The sequence below is a fragment of the Chinchilla lanigera genome, unplaced genomic scaffold (assembly GCF_000276665.1).
Source record: "Chinchilla lanigera isolate Chin_1 unplaced genomic scaffold, ChiLan1.0 scaffold00010, whole genome shotgun sequence".
NCBI classification, from domain to species: Eukaryota; Metazoa; Chordata; class Mammalia; order Rodentia; family Chinchillidae; genus Chinchilla; species Chinchilla lanigera.
This window is the reverse complement of record NW_004955411.1, coordinates 14,507,106-14,531,606: the sequence shown is the minus strand read 5'-3', so window position 1 is coordinate 14,531,606 and position 24,501 is coordinate 14,507,106. Positions and strand designations below refer to the sequence as shown.

The window sequence follows — 24,501 nt, the reverse complement described above, 5'->3', positions numbered from 1 at the left end:
TTTAACAAAACAGCATTGCTTTGATTCTTTGATCAGGCATCAATATACTTTTCTAGTACAAAATGACTTTTATTTTTATTTCTAAAGCTGTAGATAAAAAAGGCAGAGAAATCACCAAAATAAACTTACTTTCCAATTGCCTTCTGAAGATATGTCTATATTTCCTCTGAGAACACAGTCTTGGGTATATGTTCACTCTTTTGACCAGCGCTTTGGAACGCAACTTTTACATCAACATTATAAACAAGCCAGGTTAGAATTAGTTTTTAAAGTTTAAGAAGACACAGAGGAAGAAAAAGTAACAAATCTGATGTTGAGACACCTTACCTATTGGCACAGAGATCTTTCTCTTCTTGAAGTTTGGTTTAAACACAAAACAGCCCTATTAAATAAAAAAGCATAAAGTCAAAATAGACATGTACTAAGCAGACAAAGATGATTAACCAAATATTTTGTAAATAAATAGATTTTTTTTAAAAAGGGAGAAGTGGGAGAGATGTTTCTTTCAGGTCCTAAGAAATCACATCACAAAATCTTAAACTACAATCTATTTCTTTCCCTTTCTTCCCATAAGATGCTCTTATAGACCTTTGATTTTATTGTAGGACCAGCTGGTATAGGCAAAGAAAATAAAAGCTGATGCAAATTAATTTCATTAATGATTCCATTTTTATAAAACTCAGGAGAAATATCATTAATACTACATATTAAAAATATGAAGATCAAGAAGGGTGATAATAGTGACATTCTTCAATTCCAAAAAAAGTATTAATTAATTACACTCTAAGCACCTTGTGGAATCTTGACAGGAAACATAATTTTGGCTATGGTTTCACCCTACATTTTCCTTCAACTGATAAGCTCTCTTTTACCCAATAAAATTGGACTGAAAATTCAAATTTTGGGGGAAACCTTCCCAATACTCCTTTCCTTGAGATCTCTTTATTTCCCTTTGTTTTAAATCACTTTCATGGTATTATCATTGTTCGTCTTCCCAAGTACATTGTGGGCAACTTCAGTGTACACACTATATTTTATTTATAAATGTTGACCCAATGTTTAGGATAATACTAACATATACATTTGGCAATCAGCATGCAGAATGAATGAATGCTGATCAAGTAATTTTCTTGGTAATTTGTGGCCACATTTACTTTTATATTATATTGGACTATGGTACATAGCTCCCTAAGTTACTCATCATAGTGCATTCTACCAAACCTAAAGCTACGCTTTATGGATAGCTTCTGAAAGATTTCCATTCATAAAGAAGATCAAAAAAAAATCAGAAATATAAACATAAAAAGTCATCTCAGGATAGTCTTAAACAAGGCAGTTATGCAAAATATAAAGAATCCATTCAGATTATAATTTCCAAATTAAGAATTCTGTCTATTTTTACATGTACAACTAGTGAAACTATGTGAAATACACATACCTATTTATAAAAACCACGTAGTACCATGACAAACTTTTCATTGAATCTTTTCCATATAAACCTGAAATTCAGTAAAGAAAAGGAACCCAGAATGGACCCTAATATAAGGCAGTGACAGCAATATGAGTATAACCATTTTGAACTGTTCATCAAGTGATGGTGCTTGAGATGAAGGATGACATTTAGGAGGACGGCCAACAGAAAATTTCATGAGAAAAGAGAAATAAAAATACTTAAGAATGGTTCTTAAAGGTTCTTACTTTTGTACAGTATATGAGAATTCATATACCTACCAAAACAGGCATTTATGTTTTAACATCAAAAATACTTTCCTCAGGAAAAGAAATCTAATACTCTGCAAGATCCACAAAAGTAAGAGGTGTTATGCAACAAAAGGATAAGGACACACACCACTCAAAACTTGCGGAACTTCATAACCAAAAAACAAAAACAGTAATAAAACCAACAAAAACACAAGTACAGTTAAACCTCCCCTGGCTTTTTCATCAAGCATCGAAGTCTTCAGTGCTTCAAACCCTTAAACCCTAGGATTATACTGACTCCCTGAGAGGTAGTTTTGGAAAACGCTGCTTCTCACAGACCATTTTAATCAAAATTAAAAATTAAATCCTGAGTTTAGCTTTCATCAATCCATTGCTGGAACACAGGAAGAAAAAAGTCTTTACCAATTCTGCATTTTCAGTTTCATCAGACAACTTAACTTCTAGGGCATCCTATTGTTTTGTTTGTTTATTTATTTCAGTCTTTTTTTTTTTTGAGACAGGCTCTCACTATGCAGTTCAGGCAGGCCTTGAGTTCACTTTGTAGCCCAGGCTGGTCTTGAATTCTTAACGATCCTCCTGCCTCAGCCTTCCCAGTGCTGGGATTACAGGCGCCAGCATGCCCAGCTCCTATTGCTTTAAAAGACAACTAAAGGCCTTACTCTACTCAACCCAGAGGAGCACTGTCCAAAAGAATTTGAGGGAAAGGTCACCTATCTGTTCAGCCTGGTACAGCAGTGATGGTTTTATGTATTTAAGTGTTTCAAACGTGGCTAGTGCAACCAAGAAACTGGATTTTATTTAATTTTATTGTAATTCAAAAAAATTTTTTTTTGTAATTCAAATTTAAATAGCCATGTGTGGCTAGTGGATACTACACTGGCAATGCAACTTAAGGATTTATTTTCTTACAGTTTCACTATGTAGTTCAAGCTGGCTCTGAACTCACCATGTACCCCAGGCTGGACTCAAATGTATGGCAATCCTCCTGCCTCAGCCTCCCAAGTGCTGGGATTACAGGCATTAGCCACCATATCGAGCAATTTCCTTACCAATTATACTCTGACTTGCAATCCTTTGCCATTTAAGCAGCCCGTATAAAGAGGGCTCATATATGATTCGACCCACCCCAACATATACATATCTGCGTTTCATTTTTACACTAATTTGTCCTATCGCTCCTACCGTCTCTACCCCCTGGTTATACTAACTTCCCAATTTCTTTAATATGCCATTTCATTTCCATCTTTTAAGGCAAAGAACATGTTATTCTTTCTGTTCTCCTTTCCCTGTGCCTGAAAAACTTATTTTCATTTTTCAGGTCTCAGGCAAAAGGTCACTTTCTCCATAAAGCCTTCGCGGATCCCCAGTAATGTATATTAGGTTCCTCCCTCTCTTTTTTTTTCCTCTTCTTTTTATATACTTCTATCTTTCTTCCTTGTTCACACTTGTCATAATGTATGAACATCTGCTTATTAACGCCTTTCTTACATAAAGTCTCTATCTGGGTACCTAACGGAGTGCTTGGCACACAGTAAATACTTAAGAGAGGAAAAGTAGGGGCGACTGGGGGCACATCCTGGTAGCATCTGACCTCCATAAATTGGAATGAAAAAATCCTAGCAGGACCACAAGACAGGTCCGCGACCTCCATTCCCAAGTAAAACTGGTCTCAGTTGGACCTGGAGCAAAGAAGCCCGAGGTCTGCCCACTTCTCCTGCCCTTCGAGCCAGGAAATCGAGACCGACGTAACTGGCTTCACCCAGTCTTCAAAGGGGAACGAGGGCACGGTGGAGCCCCGGCAAGTGCCAATCCACGTACCTTGGACACCGAAGAGCTGGCCATAGTCCCAGCAGCCGGGAAGGCTCCGGATGCACTTGGGATTTCCCGCGCGCCCTCGCGCCAAGAGGGCAAAGGTTAGTGGCGAGCCGTACGGCTCCTTGATTGGCTGTCGTCGCCCTCTCGGGTGGACTTCCGGTGTGCAGAGGCGGGGCTGCAGAGGTGGGCGGAGCCAGGCCCGGTACCCGCGGCGTTTAGAGTGAGCTATGGCGTGCGGCTTTCGCAGGTCCATTGCCAGTCAGGTATGGATACCAGAGTGGGTGGAAGGAAGACTCCCCAAAAGTCACAGACCCCAAGCCCCGCTTGGCCTCTGCGGGCCCTCCTCAGCGTGGGAGCGCGTTCCGCGGAACCCAGTTTGCCTTCTGCGGTCTTCTGGCTCTCCGGCGTAGGGAAGCCTGTGGAGGGTGAGATAGTGGGGTGGAGATCGCGTTCTCAGGGTAAGATGTAAACCTTGCACGGCGCTTGTTGCTTCCTTCATTCCTCCGCCCACAGTTTTGGGTTCTTCACTGTACTTTGGACCCTGAGAAATCAGCGTTCCTAACATTCGTGAAGTTGATAGTGAACCTAAATTGCCATCGGAAACGATCCAGCTTGAAAGCTCTTGCAGAGAGTTGTCGGCAGCCGGTAAAAACTGCAGAATAAATCTGGAACTGGTCAAAAAGAATTTTTAAAATTCGCCGGCCACCTGTGGAATTTTTACAAGGACAGTGCGTTATGGTCTTGACAAGCCGATTTCCTTCTTAGTGAAACTTATTAGTGGACATATTTTGCCTGGCATATAATGTACATTCGTTCATTTTTATTGTTTCTAGCCTTCGTTGGAGAATCCCTCTGCCTTGTCTTTATGCCTACAGGTGTACCGCTATGGCCAGGGATAACTCCCCAGGTACACCAACATCACATTTTAGTAAGATAAAGCTGATTTTATTGCTTCCTAGGGTAAGGGAAAGCGCCACCACATTAGAGTTTTGGTAGTGTTTCAGGTTGGACAGGTGAGTTAGGTCACAGAGAATTTGAAATAGGCTGTAAGGCTAATCGTTTCCTGGCACATAGGGAGAGAGGACTGGGGGTGGGTGCTTGACTAGGATTGAACCCCTTTCTTGATGTAACAGTTTATTGATGGGTAGAGAAAGGAAGGGAGTGGAAGGAGTTTTAAGGCATAAACTCTGATGCTTTCTATTAAAGAATAGATTTTTGATGAGGCTGCTATAATGGTCAGGTTATTCGTCTGGGCAGGATTTCCCAAGGTTTGTGAAATTGTGCTAATGAGGACAAAGCAGTAATAGCCTCATGTTACTATAGACAGTAAATGTGTGTGAGGTAGATAGTTTTGGGCCTCAGTGGCCGTAGGTGGTTTCCTTTTTTGAGTCTTTAGGTCAAGGTAATGCCTTAATCAGAAACATACTATGTTTAGTTTTGCAAAGGCTGTATTCTTTTTGTGCAGAATGTAAGTCGAGTATATATTTATTGGGCATATATCTGTGCCACTTACTTTACATTCACACTTGGCCCCATGGCAACCCTTGAATATAGTTCACATAATAATGTAATTAAACAAATTGCAATCTAGAGAGTTTAACCTAACCTAGCCATGTGATCAATAATTTGAAGAGTTTTTATGAAAAAAATAAGCTCTTTCCTGTTCACTATGCTCTTTAGTTTGTGAAGGCAAGATGCACAGTCTGACTGGTAAAGAACATTATGAATTTATGTAGCAACATAAATATATATGTCTTTGAATATGGAAGCATTACGTGATTACCTAACACTTGAAGATAAATAGAAATACGTACAATGCTTAGTATCTTTATAAATGAGGATAGCTTTGTTAGGAATGAAGGATTATATTACATGCAATAGCACATGGATTCAGCAAACTTTGAATCTATAGTTTTCTAAATATTGTCCTGGGTGGCACATGCCTGTAATCTTAGCACTCATGAGGCTGAGGCAGGAAGAGCCCTAAGAGTTTGAGGCCAGTCTGCGCTACATAATGAGTTCAAGGCCAGCCTGAATTATAGAGTGAGACCCTGACATAAAGTAAATTTGGCCAGTTCATTTAATTTTTTTTTTTTAGTTTTAATTTTGAAGGAATTTAAAGTTAGAGAAAAGTTGTATAATGGTACTGAGAACTCCATATCCTCTTTTATCGAAATACATGAAGTGCTGACATTTTGCCACATTTGCTTCATCATTCTATGTCTTGGTAGTTTTTTTTATTTTTTTAATTTTACAGAGAATAAAATTAAAAAGATACAGAATTTCAAAACAAGATAGGAAATCAACAGTGGTTGCTATATTGCATGTTGTTATCTTCAAAGTAGTTGTTCAGATTACCAGATATAAGCCTGCAAAATTGGTCAAAAAAAATTAAGCCTTAACTGTCCCTTTCGATAAATTAATAAAAATTAGTAGTACAGTTATCTTAGCTATCTTGTGTGTGTATGCATATCTCTTTTTTTCTCCCTTTTCTCCTTTTCCTCATCCCAGTTGTTGTTTCCTTTTGAGCAGTTTCTTTCCCTTTCACAATATCTATTGTACTTTTTGGATTTTGCTTACTCTTTCAGTTTCTTACACTAGGGAGACAATATGATGCTTACACATGCGGGTCTGATTTATTTCATTTATGGATATGGTCTCTAGTTGTATCCATTTACCTATAAAAGCCTTGAGTTTATCTTCCTTTATACCTGAGTAATACTCCATTGTATAAAAATACTACATCTTTTTTTATCCATTCCTCAGCTGATGGACATTTGGGTTGTTTCCAAGATTTAGCTATAAACATGGATGCACATATATATCACTATGGTGTGATGTTTTCAGTTCTGCAGAAATACCCAGAAGGGGAATAGCTGGGTCGAATAGAACCTCAAATGCTAGTTATTTTGAGGAATCTTCACTGATTTCCACAGTGGTTGTACCAGTCTACAGTCCTGCCACCAGTGGAGAAGGGTTCCTTTCTCCCCTCAGCCTCGCCAGTATTTGTTGTGCGTTGATTTCATGACAATAACCATTCTTTCGTCTGATTTCAAGCCTCCTACCTGCCCAGCTCAGGCACTCATGTACTTCCCGCCATTCTCACATTCTCTTCCTATTTTCCTTTTTCTCTTTTCCTCTCCCCCAGTACTAGAGATTGAACCTATAGCTTTCACTCTGAGCTACATCCAAGCCTTTGGGGTTTTTTTCCCCAAGTTTTAATTTTGAACAGTTTTGTTAAATCACTAAATTGCCCAGGTTGAGCTTAAATTTGTAATCCTCCTGCTTCAACCCCCCAGAATGCTTTTACGGGCATGTGCTACCACACTCAGCTTCAATAGGAATTTCTTAGAAGTACTTTTAATGATTGTGGCTTGGTAAAGAAAAAAGTATCAGTTTTGCAAACATAATGACCTCATTATAAAGATTTAAACAATACAAATAAGTGCAAAGAATTTTTAAAGCAACATCTCCATCAACAATCACTGTTACTAACATTGGTTGATTTTTTTTTTAAGATGTATTTCTATGCAGATGTACAGGCAGGAAGATAAGGTGGCAAGACAAGATAAGCTTTTTATAAAAACTGGGCTGTGTTGTAATTTTTATTTTTAAGGTTTTTTTCCTTAAGTTTTATCATGGAAGACATTCAAGTATTAACCTTATTTTATTTTTTCTTTTTGTTTTTTTTCTGGTACAGGGAATTAAACTCACGACCTTGCACTTGCCAGGCAGGTGCTGTGCCGCTGAGCTATATCCCCAGCCACTAAACTTATTTTTGTTTGATTTTAACAAAAGAAAAAGAAACCTTTAGTACAGTTTCAGGAATTATTGATGTATTTCCTAAATGAAGTCCATATAGCTTAGAAAAAGGATTGTGAAAGACATTGCAATTTGGAATGTTTTTTAAAACTTGATATTTCAAATTTAGTATTAACCTATGCCATGAGAGATGAGGCCAATACGTATGACTTTCTTTTATCTTTGCATTGAGTAACTTCCTCAGAATTTATATTTATAGTCTGTTTACTAACCGTATATGCACTACTTGCCTCCTATTTTATATCAAATTGAGTAAAATACTTGCTGCCCATCTGTTTCCCAATGTATAGCTTAATTGGCTGGAATTTTTTGTAAGCTGAGTTTTAAGAGAGACTTACAAGGCTTTTAAAAAAATGTTACTTTTTTTTTTTTACAGAAAGAAATCTTGTCTTCTCAGATAGAATAATATTGCAAATATCAAAGGGAAGCTTAACTTTATAAAATTACCATGTTTGGAAATGTTAAAATAGATTTAGGAATGGGAAAACCTTCATTTTAGGAAGAAAAGAATAACGTTAAATCATTTAGCTCTTGTTTTGAATTTTTCTGAAACTAAATGCTTCACGATCTTTGTGATTAGGTAACCTGGCTCCGAAATAAAGTACACTTCATTTCCCATGGACTTTTCTTCATTGAGTGCTTGGTTTTTTAAATTTAGTAATTTAACCAGGATGTATTTCATTGTTGAACTTTCTTTATTATATTTTCCTGAGATGATAATTTATTTTGATGTTAGATGCAGTTTCTTTTTTAATGCAATATTCAGTTGTAGGGAAGAATATACTTGATTTCTCTGTACCCACCACTTAGCTTGAAAAGTAAAACATTACAGGTATTATTAAAATCCTTTGGGGGCTGGGGATTTAGCTCAGCGGCACAGCGTCTGCCTGGCAAGCGCAAGGTCGTGCATTCAATTCCCGGTACTGGAAAACAAACAAACAAACAAAATAAATCCTTTGGCTAGCCATCCCTGGTTGTCAACTCCTTCCTTACCTAAGAGGTAGTGTGGTAATATCTAACCTGAAATTTGTGTTTATGAGACCTATACATAACAACTACCTACAAATGCATCTCTAAATAGTATTATTTTGCAAGTTACTAAATATGATATAATAGAAAACTATCTTCCTGCAGCATATTTTTTTTTTTTTTTTTTTTTTGGTATGGCTCAGTTTGTTAGAAAATTGATCTGTAGAAATGCATGGGATTTACGTTGATTTTACTGCACAATGGTACACTATGCGGAAGTGTATTGAGATGTAGATGTTCTTGAGGGAAGCTTTCCCTTTTATTGACTATTGTGCTTTGTCTCTCATGACCTTGGTCATACCTGTGATTACAGCTGCCACTTGGGCGAACTCATGTGTGCTTCTGTTCAGTTACTGTTTATAGTCCCTTATATTCCCTGAAGTTTGCTGTTTCTAGCACAAACTTAGTTCCATTGTGATATTTTGGATAGGCCCATCTGCTTCACATGTATATGATTTTTAGGAGATATGATAGAAATTAAGCCCCTGTTGTCTGTGGCAGTCACCTTGATGAGACTCTTTGACACTAGCTGTCTCATTCTTCTGCTCTCCAGAATCATCTCCCAGATAAATTGCCTGCTTACATAATCTTTTCTCAGCCTCTGCTTTTGAGGCAGTGGAGGTGTAGAATAGGGTCAAGATAATCTGTGACTACTTTTAATTTTTCTTGGCTTCTGTTGATTGATTTTTGTTACTTCTAAGACCACGTTAGAAATCCTGCCAAATAATAATGCACCATTCTGCTTCCAAATCTTTTGTATCTCTTCTTGGCAGTCACTTTCAAAGTCTGTGGCTTTGGGCTTCGTCCCTCTATTGTTATCTATTTACTAGAAAAGTCTACCTACTTTCCTGTGTGTTTGCTTGTTTGCCAATCTTCCTGACATAGGCAGAGAACTTTGTAGGACAAACTCCTTACTCATGAAGCAGTCAGGGAATGATAAAGAGCATGAAGACAGTCAGGGGCTGTTTTTGCTTTAAAAGGTGGGGGAGACCTGTTTGGGGCTTGCTTTAAAAAGGAGGGGGAACTCCTCCTGGGAATAAAAACAGAACAAATCTTTGTACCTTAGAAGTTTGGGTCAGATCCCTTCTTAGCTCTGTGCAAAGGCATGTTAATCACTTAGGGATTATCCTTCTAAAAGTGGGCAAGGTTGGTTAGCCCTAAATATACATAACTTATCCCTCTTCAAGACTGAGGACATGAGAATAAGAGATTTACAGAGACATTTAGCTATGATTGGAACACCCAGAAATCTTCAGTTATTGCCCTAAACCAACAATCACTATGGTTTTAAAGTTTCCACAGGACTGAGACCGTCCCAAGCAGGAACAGTCATCACATGGAGATTGACTTGCCCCCTCAACCAATAACGACTTCTCCTGGAGCCATCTTGCAAAACAGAGCTAAGACCATGATAAGCCATACTCTAGGCCGCTCCAGCAAATCCGTGAAATGTGGTCTTGTTCTTTTGTTAATGAGGAAGCGTGATCCTCTTCATCAGACCCGTGCCCTCTTCAGCTCCTCAAGCTGAAGTCCCTTCCCTGTTTTTTCTTACTTTTTAACTCTGTCTAGTAAAGTTGCCTATGCCTCACACTGACAAGTCCTGAAATGCTTTTCTGTGATGAGAGTGGAAGAACCTATGGGGGTGCAGTGAGTTGAGATTCCTGTCTCTTTGGGGAACCTCCTCAAACCCTGTCCAGGGCCATTCCTTCTTTTTGGGTATGTCTTCCTTCTTTTGTATATTCCTAAAATTAGATTTATCTTGTCCCAAATTTTAGTTTTCTCTGACTGCTTCCATTTCCAGTCATTAAAATATTTTCTGTGATTATTGTAGCCCTCTGTATCATACTTCTTCTCAATTATGAATATTCCTTTATGTTTTGTAGTTGTTGTAAAAATCTGATCATTTTTAGCCTCATTTTAATATTCCTTTTTGTCTTGTCTTTTAGTTCTTGTTTACTGTATTCACATCTCAGTAAGTTTCAAATCCTGAAGCATTTGTGAAGATACGTCTCTGTGGCTAATCTTTTCTATTCCTTGAATTATATTTTTCCTCTGGACAGGTCTTTGATTTTTTGTATGTCACATTCTTTCCATTGTCTTTCAGTGTATCTCTTCCTCCTTTTCCTCCTGTTTCTCTCCCCGCCACCACTTTCAATATGTTTGCCTTTTCTGTGATGCTTATTCTTTTTTCTCTTGTTTGTGCTTGACAGCTCTGCTTAGACTTTTTGTTTGCATGTTGTGTGGGTGGCTTCATTCCCTGTTGGCTTTGTTCTTTGCTCACTGCAGCTGAGTGATTGCAAAAATACAAACTCTGAACTTGCTACTTGTTTCACTCTACAGTAAGTCATGGTGACCTGCAGAGCAGTCTGGAACTGACTTGGCCTGTCGAATTTTTGTTGAAAAACCGTGATATTTTTTCATCTTCCTATAAGACTCCGATCTCTGGGACTTTTATTGCTCATACACTGTTGTATCAAGGTTTGCACCCTGTAATTGGGAAGACCTTGCTGTGTTACCCTAGAAACTTTACTTGTGCTAGAAAGTACCAGATTTCTCTTGCTTTACTCATTCTCTCCTGTAGCTTGGCAGCATCTACCAGTCATAAGAGGAAAAAATGATGGAATTCATTCAGTTTGTTCCTCCCCAAATTGGGGTATGAATAAGAATTGTTATTGTATGATTTCTGATACTTGATTACCAAGGTAGGAGCTTTACCAAACAGGGCTTCTGCCTTTCCTTGGTTATCCTTTTTGAAGTTAAGACTTTGCATTGTGACTGTCATGTGTATTTGCTGCTGGAAAACCAATCTTCCCTACTTACTATCTGCCTTTTGTCCTTCTGTTTCTTTTTGTGGTTGGGTGGCACAGGTGGGAGATAATGTGAGGAAGCCTTTATTCATGAGCTTCATCGCAGAATTCTTTCCCTTTGTTAAAATTGTAGGTAAATACATAGAACAGAATTTACCATCTTAAGCATTTTCAAGTACAGTATAGTTCAGTGGCTCATGCAGTATACATTGTTCTGGGTCCATTAAAACCATTTGCGGAACTCTTCATCTTGCAAAATTCGAACTCTATCCCCATTAAACACCAATTTCCTATCCATCAACCCCTTTCTCTTTCATTTTTTAATTTACATCAGTAAGAATGTTTCTGTGACTTTTGTAAAATTGCCATTGAAACAATTACTCTGATACTCATTTCTTCATTTAAAGAGGGTGGCCTCTTCTGACAATCACTTTTAGGAAAACTTTGCTCTTGCTGACTTAGTGGATCCTTTGCTAGGAAAGCAAGCACTGTATAAGATTCTCTTTGTACTTTGGTTGCCAAGAAACAGTGATGAGCTGTCATGAGCTTAGGTTGTATGGTGTAATTTTATATGTACTTTTTTGGCTTTGAATGTTTAAGCTCCCTTAGAACTTTTTGGGAAAATATGAAATATAGTAAATAAATGACTTCGAGTTTTTTTAGTTTATTTTAGAATGAAATTTTTGAGGTATTTATTTGAAGGGAAACATTTTATTTCTACCTAAATTCACTACTTGTCAGCTGAAATGTTTCAAATTGGTCTGTATCAGTGAGTTCTCTCTTTCAGTAGAGTTAAGCATATTTAAGATAGCAGAAAATCTTAGTTGTTATGAGTAAGTTTGAGAGAAGTTGTATCCAAAATAAATTAAAACCTTTTAAATGGAAAAGGAAATATTTATTGCATGCTTTTTTATGACATACATTCTTTAATCCTCATAAGAGTCCTAGTTTATTATTTAATAGATTTATTGCTCCATATTTCAGTTATGAAAACTAAAGTTCACTAATGTAAAATTCCTTTCGCAAGGCCTCATAGCTAATGAAAGTGAAACTGGAATTTTCATCTTTTTTTTTCCAAGAGATGATAATAGAACCTTTATTACTGATGTGTTTTTATTGGTGGGAACATTTTGCGGGATAAACATGAACTGTTACAACCTTTGTTCTGTAGATGCTTTGGAGATATTTATCCACTTGTGAGAACACATGTGAAGGAAATAATCTCTATGTAGGGGATAGAGTAATTCATTTCCTAAAGACAGGCAATTTAAAATAAAAAGATTTTACCTTAATACTTCAGCTTAAAAATCAGCATACACTAAACCAGAGCACAAATGTTTAAAACATCTTCAAGATAAACGATAGCTCTAGGTCTGATTGGGGGGCACTTCTTAATATGTATGTGAAGTTCAACAAACTGCTTTTGTTGGTGATCAGGAGTAAATAGTATTATTCATCAGGTGACAGTGATTTACTGGTCTCCTAGTCATTTAATAGACACCTGAAGATTTCTTGACTTCTCCTAATCAGTCCCTTTCTGTATAGAAAAAGACTTTGTGTGACTTAACAATGCAGTGGGTGCTCAAGGTTCACATGCCTCGTAGGTGGCAGAAACACAGTTTGAGGACAGGTTTGTCTGACTCCCAGACCTACAGCCGTGGCTTGTCCACTGCAGAGGCTGCATCAGAATAGAGGAAGTAGGGGAGAAGATGAAGACTGCTTCAATTTGATTATGGCTGGATTGCTCTTTCACTTTTTTGGAGGGGGTATACCTTTTTCACTGAAGGCGTACTCTCCCCCTCGCTGAACACATGCCGTCATTGTTGCCACTTCCTGAAGCAGTTCTGGGAGTCCTTTTTTGTGTTTTAGTTGTGCTCTTGTGGCTGCCTCAGTGTCCCGAATCAATTCAAAAGATTTGCCTTTCATGATCCTTTTCACTTGTGGAAGATCCAGAAGTCATATGGTGCCGGATCCGGGGAATAAGGTGGATGAGGATACACTGTAATCTTTTTATGAGCCTGCTTTCTGTTGGACTGCGGTTAGCAGCATTCCACTGTATTTTTTAATCACACCTTGTAAAGACACAAAAGAGAGCTTCTCAAACTGATTCACAAAATGACGATAGAATGTTTGAAGGAAGGGGGAATATATTGAGGAGGATTAATGGTGATGTGTCTTTTAATTTAATGGTTGCTGTATTAATTTAATGGTGGTTTTGATGGGCTGGGGGTGTGGCCTATGTCCACATTGCCGCTTTTCCACTCAGGCAAGTTACATTAATTCTCTGTACTTTATTTTCATTATTTGTGAAATGAAAGCTGTAATAATACGAAAGTCATTTGACTGTTCCATGGAGTAAGAAAGACATATTTGTCATGTAGGAATTATTCAGGACATGGGAGAATGTCTCTGCCATCCAACTTATAAGTGTCTGGCTAGGGCATTGGTTCACAATTTTGCATTGGTTCACAATTTTGGCTATGTATTATAATCATGAAAGAAGCTTTTTTAAAAAAAAATACAAATGCACTACTGTGCGTGCGTGTGTGTGTGTGTGTGTGTGTGTGGTGCTGGGGATCATGCCCTCAGCCGTACATGCTAGGCAGGTGCTCCACCATTTGGCTGCACACCTAGCCCTTTTGTTGAACCCCTTCTGTTCTGATAAGTAACACTTTGATAAGGCCTGGGATAAGATTTTCTCTAATATTGTTTATTTATAAGTGCCACAGGATTTTTGTCTGGTTTTGTGTGTTTCTCGTGGTGCTAGAAATTGATCCCAGGGCCTTCACACTGAGCTGCATCCTTAGCTCTTCCCTCTTTCTAATTGTTTTTTCTTTTGTGACAGGGTCTTAATAAGTCACTGAGTTGCCCAGGCTGGGCTTGAATTTGCACTTACCCTTCCTCAGCCTTCCATAGTGCTGAGATTCTTTTTCCATTTTATTCACTGCTATATCCCCAACACTTAGAACAATGCTTAGCCAATAGTAGCCACTCCGTAAATATTTTTAAATGAAAAAAATTATCTTTGGATTCTCATTGCTTCATCTGTTCTCTTTCTACACCATTTAAAAATTTTTATTTTTAAATTTATTTTTTTTGTTTTGTTTTTTTGGTTTTTCTCCGGTACCGGGAACCGAACTCACGACCTTGCACTTTCCAGGCAGGTGCTTTGCCGCTGAGCTAAATCCCCGGCCCCTATTTTTAAATTTATAAAGATAAAATTCATTCTAAAAGGTGAACAGTGTGCTGCTTTATGATCAAAGCCTCCCCTCACCGTCAACCCCCAACAACCACAGATGTAGCCCTTATCCTTACGACTTGGGTTTTTCAGAATGTCAGATTCAAAATGCATGATGCATTTAAGGTTCATACATGTTGTAAATGTATCAGTTTATTCTTTTAGAGGCAAAGTAGTATTGCATTGAATCTATAACAAACATATCAACACTATTGTCCCGTTTTGTTCTTTTTGATGTCTAGCTTTCCAGAGTGCTGGATCTTCCACCAGAAAACTTGATCAAGTCAATATCTGCAATTCCAATTTCCAAAAAAGAGTTAAGTATAATGTATTTGTAATAGTCTAAAATGTTGCTAAATTTGTTGATAATTCAAAAAATTGTTACTTGTCAATTTATAGAATGGACCTTTAAATTAACCATAGATATTACTTATCATATTCAACCTGTTATCCTATTATTGCAGTTGACTTAGTAAAATTAAAATATATATTTTAAATACTCTTGACAGGTGATATTATTCATATGTTATTCTGATGTTTTCTTATGCTAGTAATGATAATTATATCAATCTTTTGGAATGAGGTCCAAATTTAGTTATGTAACAATAAACAAATGAACTAAAATTGTGGTAACAACTTCAAAATCAGTTACCTTTTTCCTAAAGTCTGTTAGTTACATTCTACGTAATAAGGATGTTACTAGAGTTTCAGGGGAAAAACCCCAGCTCTGCGGATTCTAACAAACTGGGATCAGCCATGTGTCCCTTAACACTAATGAGGGTGAGCAGTGGTTCCTGTCGTGGTGCTGCACGCCTGTAATCCCTGTACTCGAATCACCGTCAGCGCAAGGCCAGCCTGGGTCACATAGTGAGTTTAAAGCCAGCTTGAACAATACAGCGAAACCCTGTCTCAAGAAACAAAACAAAACCAAATAAAAGATGAGCAGTGGTGAAGAGCAGGAAAGGAGTTGTAATCAGCATTGCCATCCTCAGAAGCACAGATAAAGAGGTTCAGTATCTGTGTTGTCAGAAGCTTTGGGTTTTATGGAAAGGTGAACGAAGGCGTGGGTTGGGGGTCTGCGCAGCTGGCGGCGTAGGTAATCCTGGTCAGTCTGGTGATTGGTATTTCAAGGCTGGTTCTGTGAGGTTCTGGGAAAGCCATCATTCCTTGAGGAGGCAGTTTGGTTCCAATCTTGAGATAGCAGCTTCTGCTTGAGGGAGAGCCTTGGTTCTTGTCATAGAGTAATTGCCCTGGTACGAGGCATAACCTCATGGGGTGGTCTGAGAATGTGCTTTTCCTGGAATCCAAAGTGACTACAGGTTTAGGACAGTGATTCAGAACTTCTAGGTATCACTCCAGGGGTTCTGGAACTTGACGTTATAAAGACTTGGTAACTAGATATTCCTATACACCCTGAAAACTAGTTTGGTAACTCTTATCATAGTGTCCTTGGTCGTGAAGGGGGATGAGATAGGCTCAGTAAATTTGGGGCTAATAAACTTCATAATACAAATACTCCTTAAATGATTAGTGTATCTGTATTCAGAGCTGAGTTAGGATGTGACCCAGAGTGTTAAGGTAATGAAGGAGGCATAGAAAATTAAGGCAGATTACCAGACTTTATCCTGCTTTTATTTACTGTCAGAAATGTGGAGGTCCAGCCTTTAGATCCCTTTTACAAGGGGAATATCTGAATTTTAATCTTATTTCAAGGACATTTAATAAACTGAATTATCTCTGCGCATCTTCTGAATAGGATTTCTTCTACTTACCTCTACTTTAATAGTTTAACCTGCTAAAAGTTTGATTAATAGGAAATAAATGTTAAGCATGGCTTCAAAACTTTTCTGGGCTACAAGTCTAAAATTCTGTATATTAAATTTAGTCAAGCTGGGCACAACTGTAGTGCTTGTAATCCCAGCACTCTGGAGGCTAAGGCAGGAAGATCACAAGTTTCAACCTAGCCTGGGGAATTTAGTGACTTCGTAAGATGCTATCTCAGAATAAGGAATGAAAAGGCTGAGGATATAACTCAGTGTGAAGTCCTTGGGTTCGGTCCCAGCCCTGAAAAAAAAAAGTTTAGTCAAAACAGAGGTAATCTCTATGGCCTTGCTATAATAAGCCCAGGTTCCCTTATAGTCCTAAGTGCCAGCAAAATTAAAAGGTTCTCTCAATTATATTTTCAACTATGATAACTTTCCTGTATAATACCAGTGCTACTGTATTAGAATTAAGAACTGTGTTATCAGCCATTAGCACCCCAGTCTGGATTTCACACTAACCAACACTACAGTTTCTGAGAAGTACTAGGGAAATAGCTATTGCCTTTTAAACTTGTTTTTAATTTTTAAAAGGTGAGAAAAATTTACATGATCTGAAGAGAAATGAGAGTATTGTTTTTAAAAAATGAAAGGGGAGGGACTAATTTAATAAACCCTATGGCTCTGTCACCTACTATCACCTGCATAGGACCAGCTGTTTCATCTATCCAAGAACCCATTTTTATCCTACACATTGGAATATTTTAATATTTGCTGTGTTTCAGAATCTAGATGTTAGGTCTTTCTTCCCTCCTTTTAATTTTTTTCATGTTTTTATTTTATTGGTTTTACACACACACACACACATGCACACACACTCATCATAGGGAGTTTGCACCTGTGCATATTACATCTTGCTTCTTTTTTGCCCATTCTCCTCCTTCCTATGAGCCCTCTTCCCCTCTTTTTTTTACAAAAACTTTGTTTCCATTTTTTATATTATACCTTTTAAAGGTTAGTTTTTTAAAAATTTTCCCTAATTCGTTTTCCTATTAAAAAAGCAAAACAGATAACCTTAAGGAAATTCAGGAAAATACAGAATTTACCTTTTTTCAATTGTCTTTTTCTTTTTTTTGGCACATGTTTGGCATAATGTTTACATTCCTTGTGTGGAGTTGGTATATGTACATAACACATCTTAATTCCTTTTTATCTCTTTCTCCCCCTCCCCTCTGCCTCTATCTCTTGATCCCCTCCCATTTGAGAAAGATCTCTCTCCCTATTTCCCTTTGCTATAAATTTGTGGTTCTCATATGAGAGAAATTATGTGATATTTAAGCTTGTGTGTCTGATTTATTTCATTTAATATTATGGTCTCAGGATGTACCAATTTTCCTACAGATGTATCAGGTTTATCTTTCTGTATGGCAGAGTAGTACTCTGTGTAAATACAACATTTTATTTATCCATTCATCTGTTCATGGACATATAGGTTATTTCCAAGATTTAGCTGTTATGAACTGTGTTGCTGTAAACATAGGTAGGCATGTGTCACTGTAGTACAATGTCTTTAACTCTTCTGAGAAGATACCTAGAAGGGGAATACCTGCATCAAATGGAATTTGTTTATAGCTTTTTGAGGAATCTCCATACTGATTTCCTTAGTAATTGAACCAGTTTATATTCCCACCAACAATGCAGAAAAACCTCCTTTTGCAGCCTTGCCAGCATTTGTTATTACTTGAGTTCTTGAGAATGGTGTTCATTCTGACGTAAGATGGAATTTCAGTGTCATTTTAATTTGCATTTCTCTAATGGCCAATGATGTTGAGCACCCTTCATGTATTTAGTGGCCATTGATACTTGTGTAAAGTGTCTGTCATTTCATTTATCCATTTTTTTATTGGGCCTTTTATTTTAGGAGGGTCTAATTTATTTGATCTCTTTATATAGTCTAGATATTAGTCCTCTAAGGAATAGCTGGCAAAAATTTTTCCCCTCTGAAAGTTATCTTTTCGTTCTGTTGATTATTTCTTTTGCTGTGTAGAAGCTTTTTAATTTGATATCCCATTTGTTGATTCTTGGTATTATTGCTTGTGCACCTGGGATTCTGTCCCATAAGTCTTTGCCTATACCTATGTCTTTAATACGAGTTTTACTAATTTTACCTTCCAGCAGGTTGTGTTTCTATTTTAACATTTAGTTCTTTGATTTTAGTTTATTACATGGTGAGAGATATAGTCTAGATTCAATGTTGTGCATGTAGATAACCAGTTTTCCCAACATCATTTATCAAAGAAGTTACGTTTCTTTAATGTATGTTTTTGTCCCTCTTGTCAAAGACCAAATAGTTGCATATACTTGGGGTTGTTCCTGCATGCTCTCTTCTGTTCCTTTGATCCTTATGTCTGTTTTTGCCCCAGTACCATGCTCTTTCTATTTCTGTAGCTTTGTAATACAACTTCAAATCCGGGATTGTGATACCTCCTGCTTTAGTCTTGTCACTTAGGATTGTTTTTACTATTCTAGGTTCTAGTTCAGTGTGAATTTTAGGATTGTTTTCTCAAGTTCTGTGAAGAATGCTGTTGATATTATTTATCGGGATTGCATTAAATCTGTATGTCAATTTTAGAAGTGTGCTCATTCTTACTATATTGGTTCTCCCTATCCAGGAACAGGGCATATCTTTCCATTTCCTGATGTCTTCTTTGATCTCTTTTTTCAACATACTGTGGTTTTTGTTGTAGAGGTCTTTCACTTTTTTAGTTAGATTATTTTCTAAGTATTTAATTGTTTTATGCAGTTGTGAATTATTGCTTGATTTCACTTATGAGTATGGTCTCAAGTTGCACCCATTTACCTATGAAAATTTCAAGTAATACTTTATGGCTGAGTAGTACTCCATTGTACAAAAATACCACATTATTTTATCCATTCCTTGGTTAGTGGGCATTTGGGTTGTTTCTAAGATCTAGTTATTACAAATTGTGCTGCTGTGAACATGGGTGCACATATATTGCTGTGATATGATGTTTTTCATTCTTCTGGGAAGATGCCCAGAAGGGGAATAGCTAGGCCATATGGGACCTCTATTCCTGGCTTTTTGAGCAATCTCCATACAGATTTCCACAGTAGTTGTACCAGTTTACACTCCCACCTGCAGCGGAGAAGGGTTCCTTTTTCCCCTACAGCCTCTCTAGCATTTGTTATTGGTTGATTTCTTGATGGTAGCCATTCTTTCTGGGTGAGATAGAATCTCAGTATTATACTATTTTAATTTGCATTTCTCAAATGACTAATGATGTTGAACATTTTTGCATATATTTACTTGCCATTTGTATTTCTTCATCTGAGAAGTATGTATTCATCTCAGATGCCCATTTGTGGACTGGGTCTTTGATTTGGGTGGTCTGATTTTTTTTCCATTCTTTATATGTTCTAGATAGAAGTCCTTTGTCGAAGGACAATTGGCTGAAGTTTTTTCCCACTCTGTAGGTTGTCTTTTCACTCTGTTAGTGATTTCTTTTGATGTGCAAAAGCTTTTTAATAAAATGAGGACCCAATTGTTGATTCTTGAAGTGTTTCCTGTGCAGTCTGGGTTTCTTTCATGAATGCTCTGCCTACACCTATGTCTTCAATATTTCTACCTATTTTCTCGTCCAGTAGATTTAGTGTTTCTGTTTTAATATTTAGATCTTTGATCCATTTTGACTTTAGTTTAGTGCATGGTGATAACATGGGTCTAGTTTTAGTCTTTGGCATCTAGAGAGCTAGTTTTTCCCGCACCATTTATTAAAGATTGTCTTTTAGTTTTGAAGCATATTATCTTCTGATAAAATTGTGTTGCTGTGGAGAACCCACAGTTAGTCTTTGTTACACTAGTAATCTTTGTAGCAATAACACTTTTCTATTTCTTTAGAGGGGTAGCTGATTTTCAGCTTTCTGTGGATTCCTTATTGAAAAACAGAAATGACTATTCAAGACGAGATAATCAAGTTCAAGCCAAGAGACTGGCAGAGAAGGTATTTTAACACTATAATCTTCATTTTACATTACAATAAGCTTAGCATTTTAAAGAAAAAAGTGCTCTGCAGGCTATCTCAGCTACAGTAATGAGTTTAATAATCTCTCCTTATTCAAGGCATCTTGGAAAAAATCTTTTAAATCCATTTTACCCATGTACACACTAGAGGGCTATAGAGATTTTTCATATTAGTTGTAAAATATTTCTCTAGAGCTGACATTGTTCAGTTTTTTGATTAAGTATTCACGGGAGAAGTGTTAATTAAATTTACAGATTGAAGCTGGGTGGATTTTAGAATTTAGAAGAACAAGCTTGATAGAGTAGTGGGCTTAAATTTTTAAATGAGTTTCTGATAACAGTGTTAAAGTATGATAAGAAATTATTAGATGTAAATAGAATCATTACAAAGAATAAGTGTTTAGATGATTTAACAAACTTTCTGTATTTTTTTTTGATGGGTTTGGTATCTAAAAGAGGAATTAAATGCAAGAAATGACCAAAATTTTTACTGTAATATCCTCATAAAAGGCAGACATTGGACAAGTCTTTTTGGTTTTCTTAAAAATTTTATTAATAGTGTTATTACATATGTTACACAGAATTTGAACAGTGAAAGAATTTGAACAATGAAAGTCACTATCATAGAAAAAAGTTTAAGAATGAGTCTGATAAAGGAGCTTTGGTTGTTTAGTAGATACTTTTCAATTTTGTTTATTAGTATGTTTGCAATACATAATGACTACATTTATCATAGGGATTTTGTACATGTACTCACCACATCTTAATTCTTTTTTGTCCCTGTCCCCTGCCATCTCTCCCTATTCCTTCCCACTTTTGATCCCCTTCCCATTTGAAAAAGCTGTATTTCCATTTTTTCCTTCAGTTCTTTTTAAATTCTTTTTCCTTCCTCCCCTTCCCCATCCCTTGTTCTGCTTCCCTTTTGAAAAAAGTTTCCCTACTTCCTATTATCGGTCCTTTATTTTGCTCTTTATTCATATTTTAGATTTCTAAGAGAAACCATGACATATTTAAACTTGTGTGTCCAATTTATTTCACTTAACATTATGGTCTTGAGGCAAAAAAATCACCTCAAATTTTTGTCAAGAGGTACACCCGAGGTGGAATTAGTGCAATGACAGTATTTAACCCCTATCCTCCCATTTCTTCTAAATTCTTAAACATACGCACTAGGGGCTCTTCAGTGACAACACGTACCTCTTTGGCTCATAGGTTTATATTGGGAGTGTGAGCGCGTGGCAGGGGAAGCAGTGAAGGCACCAGTAGGGAAACAGCCCGTTTCTATCCATTTAGTCCAAGTGCTTACTGTAGCCTCTGACAGAATGTCATGACCCAAAGGCTCTTGTGAAAGATAGGTGAAATAAAATGGTCATTGTGTGACAGGTACAAAATTTGAGGTGAGAAAAGATTCTGAATACAAAATGGCATTCTAGTCAGGAAAACAAGAAAATATTTATACCTACATAGAATGATGGGACTGAAGAGATTGGCTAAGGGAGAGGCCCAGCCGCAGTGACTGGGGATGACTTCTCTGTTGCCATTATAAGTCGGTTTTACAGTGTTAGAATTCTGTATACTATTAGGTCCATGATGTGGCATACCTGTTTCACATTATTTGTTATTTTTTCAGCTTAAGTGCGACACAGTGGTGAGTGAGATCAGCGCCGGCCCAGGGACTATAAATTTCAAAATAAACAGAGAGCTATTAACAAAGGTAAGAATGAGTTATTGTTGAGCCATTGTGCTTTCACTCTTCGTGCTTTAGCCAGGCTGATGGTCCTTCAACTCTGAAATTCATCATGCCTCCTCTTGCCTCACAATGTTCGTACATATTGACCCTCCTGCCCAGAGCATACTCTGAGTTAACAGCTCCTTACCCTTTAGCTCTTGATATTTTCTGGGCAACAGTTTTTTGATCTTTTCATTTATATACTCTCACAGCACTGTGTACCTCTCATTTACAGAACTTGTTGTGGTTGCTATTTTACTTTCCTTTTATTTTGTTAATGTCACATGCCCTTTAAACTCCGATTCCCATTAGGGTTATAGCATCTGTTTTTCTCACGGTTGGCTCTCCAATTTATAGCACAGAGCCTGGCCTGTAGTAGATGCTGGACAACTATTCGATGGGTGAGTAAGTAGGCTGTGTATTTAATACAAGAAAAGTATATTGATTTCTACTTCCTACAGTCTGTTGGAAGCATACAATTTATACATAAGAAACCAAGAAACAGATTTTCTTTCAATAGACAATAAATATCAAAACAAAAAAAGTGCTTGATACAATAAGCATAAAAAAGTTTAGAGATGGAGAAATCAGGAAGACCTAGAGTAGTGATGGCAAACTTTTTAGAGTGCCCAGACTGCAACCCACAACCCACTTATTTATCACAAAATGCCGACAGTGCAGTTAAACGTGAATACTGAGGTTTTGGTTTAGAAAAAAAACCTCATAATTAACATCTTTTGTGTTAAAAGAAAAGCAAATAACATGTGTGCCATAGGTTCACCACTACTGCCCTAGAGAGTTGGAGAAATCTTAAGTTGCTCCAGTAAGATCTTAGAGAACAGGTAACCCTGCAAGTTCAGTGAATTTTTCATATCAAATCAAGAAAAAAATTCATCCCTTCTTAGGCCCAACAACAAACCAATCATTCTCTGCTTGGAGAGTAGCCTTGTGGGGCTGGGGGTTTAGCTCAGCGACACCAGCGCCTGCCTGGCAAGCGCAAGGTTGTGAGTTCGATTCCTGGTACCGGAAAAAAAGCAAAAAAAAAAAAAAGAAAAAGAGAGTAGCCGTGTGGCATTGTAAAGAACTGTCACTTTGGTACCAGGTTTCCATCTGTCAGTAGTGTACAGATGACTTGCCAGAAAAATTACAACTGAGTAATACTGTATTCAGTTCAGTTAAGAGGAAGAAAAGAAAATATGGTTTAATTGGATAGAGAAAAATGCAGATGAACTCCTATTTCCTTAGGTGTATTTTGCAATTACCCTGTATGACGGGTAGTATCCTATTTTATGTACATTTTTTATTTGATAAGTTCACTTTTGTATACACTACCAAAAGGCGGGGAAAACAGCAAGAGGTACTAATTTAGATTGTTCCATTTCTCTCATTCATGAATTGAGTTTTTGTTCTTAGGCAGCTGTAGACTATGGGTGCATTCAAGTCATGGGTGGTTCCTTTGAGCACATGGAAAGGGTGAGTGGTTTTAAACACAGCTGTTGCCCAAAAGTGCTGAGGCAAGTAGGCAGCTGTAGCTTCCCAAAAGTCCTGGTAAGAGTCATAGGAAAATAATGGCAGAGTTAGATGAAATGACAGAAATCATGCATGTAGAAAGATGATGGTGGTATAGAAAGTACCAGTAAGTTGGAATATTCATTAATTTACTAAAGTATTCCAAAACATATTTTATGAGAGATTTCATTTCTGATTAAAACCCTTTCTGTATTAGTATGTCCATCACTGAGTACAGCTTACATTTAAATACACATATTTTTTTTGTTTTTGTTTTTTTTTCCGGTACCAGGAACCGAACTCACGACCTCGCACTTGCCGCGCAGGCAGTGTGCCATTGAGCTAAATCCTGAGCCTCTAAACATACATATTGATAAATAGGTGAGCTTCTAGCTTATTCATCTATTGGCATATCAGGAAACTTCAGTTGCTCCCTGACATTCTGTGGTTAAAAGCTTTCATCTCTGTGCCCACTAATCTCCTTATTATTTGGCAGGGATTATATTACTGAGAGCTAAAGATTAAATGGGGGCCGGTGATATCGCTCAGCAGCACAGCACCTGCCTGGCAAGGGCGAGGTCATGAGTTCGATTCCCGGTACCACAAAAAAAATTAATAAATAAAGATTAAATGGTGTGGATGCTAGCCTCAAGGAACGTAGAATCAAATAAAAGCATGAAAAAATTATAGTGAAAATATGAGTGTGATAATGTGATAAATAACATAATTGTATTGTAATATATAGAATGCAGTCCTAGTGTAAAGAAAGGTATGTGTAAGTCTATCCTGAGGCATGAGGACGTGACCTTGAATTGGACGAGGAGAAGCATGTACCTGGAAGGTGCAGAGTAGGCATTCGAGGCAGAAGGTACAGCTTGGGCCAAGGTACAGTCAGTGAAGGACGTGGCGTTGTCTGGAGGTTCGCAGGGCCAAGCGTGGTTTCCACACAGGGTGGCGCGGAGGAGGATGTGAAATTACATCATTTGAAGGGCCTTGGGGCTGGGGATTTAGCTCAGCGGCAAAAGCGC

General features: G+C 37.4%; 2 protein-coding genes across 3 annotated transcripts in view; one reads left to right on the top strand and one right to left on the bottom strand.

The window, feature by feature from the left end:
• Window positions 1-3,620, bottom strand: part of Orc3 (origin recognition complex, subunit 3) — a 67,230-nt gene extending 63,610 nt beyond the window's left edge. The window contains exons 1-3 of one of the 2 annotated variants that reach the window (XM_005377734.1): window positions 3,541-3,578; window positions 328-382; window positions 130-223 (exon numbers count right to left, since the gene is read on the bottom strand). Coding sequence is in view for 1 of the 2 variants with exons in the window: in XM_005377732.2 (XP_005377789.1) it covers window positions 328-382; window positions 3,541-3,564 (79 nt within the window). In the remaining variant the exon portion in view is untranslated. Of the gene's footprint in view, window positions 1-129; window positions 224-327; window positions 383-3,540 lie in introns of both variants that reach the window. The other variant, XM_005377732.2, reaches the window with a different exon arrangement.
• Window positions 3,621-3,711: 91 nt separating this feature from the next.
• Rars2 (arginyl-tRNA synthetase 2, mitochondrial) overlaps window positions 3,712-24,501 on the top strand; it is a 57,417-nt gene continuing 36,627 nt past the window's right edge. Inside the window, exons 1-4 of the mRNA XM_005377731.1 lie at window positions 3,712-3,800; window positions 14,676-14,749; window positions 20,113-20,215; window positions 21,866-21,949. Of these exons, the coding sequence (XP_005377788.1) occupies window positions 3,765-3,800; window positions 14,676-14,749; window positions 20,113-20,215; window positions 21,866-21,949 (297 nt within the window). The 5' untranslated portion in view covers window positions 3,712-3,764. The remainder of the gene's footprint in view (window positions 3,801-14,675; window positions 14,750-20,112; window positions 20,216-21,865; window positions 21,950-24,501) is intronic.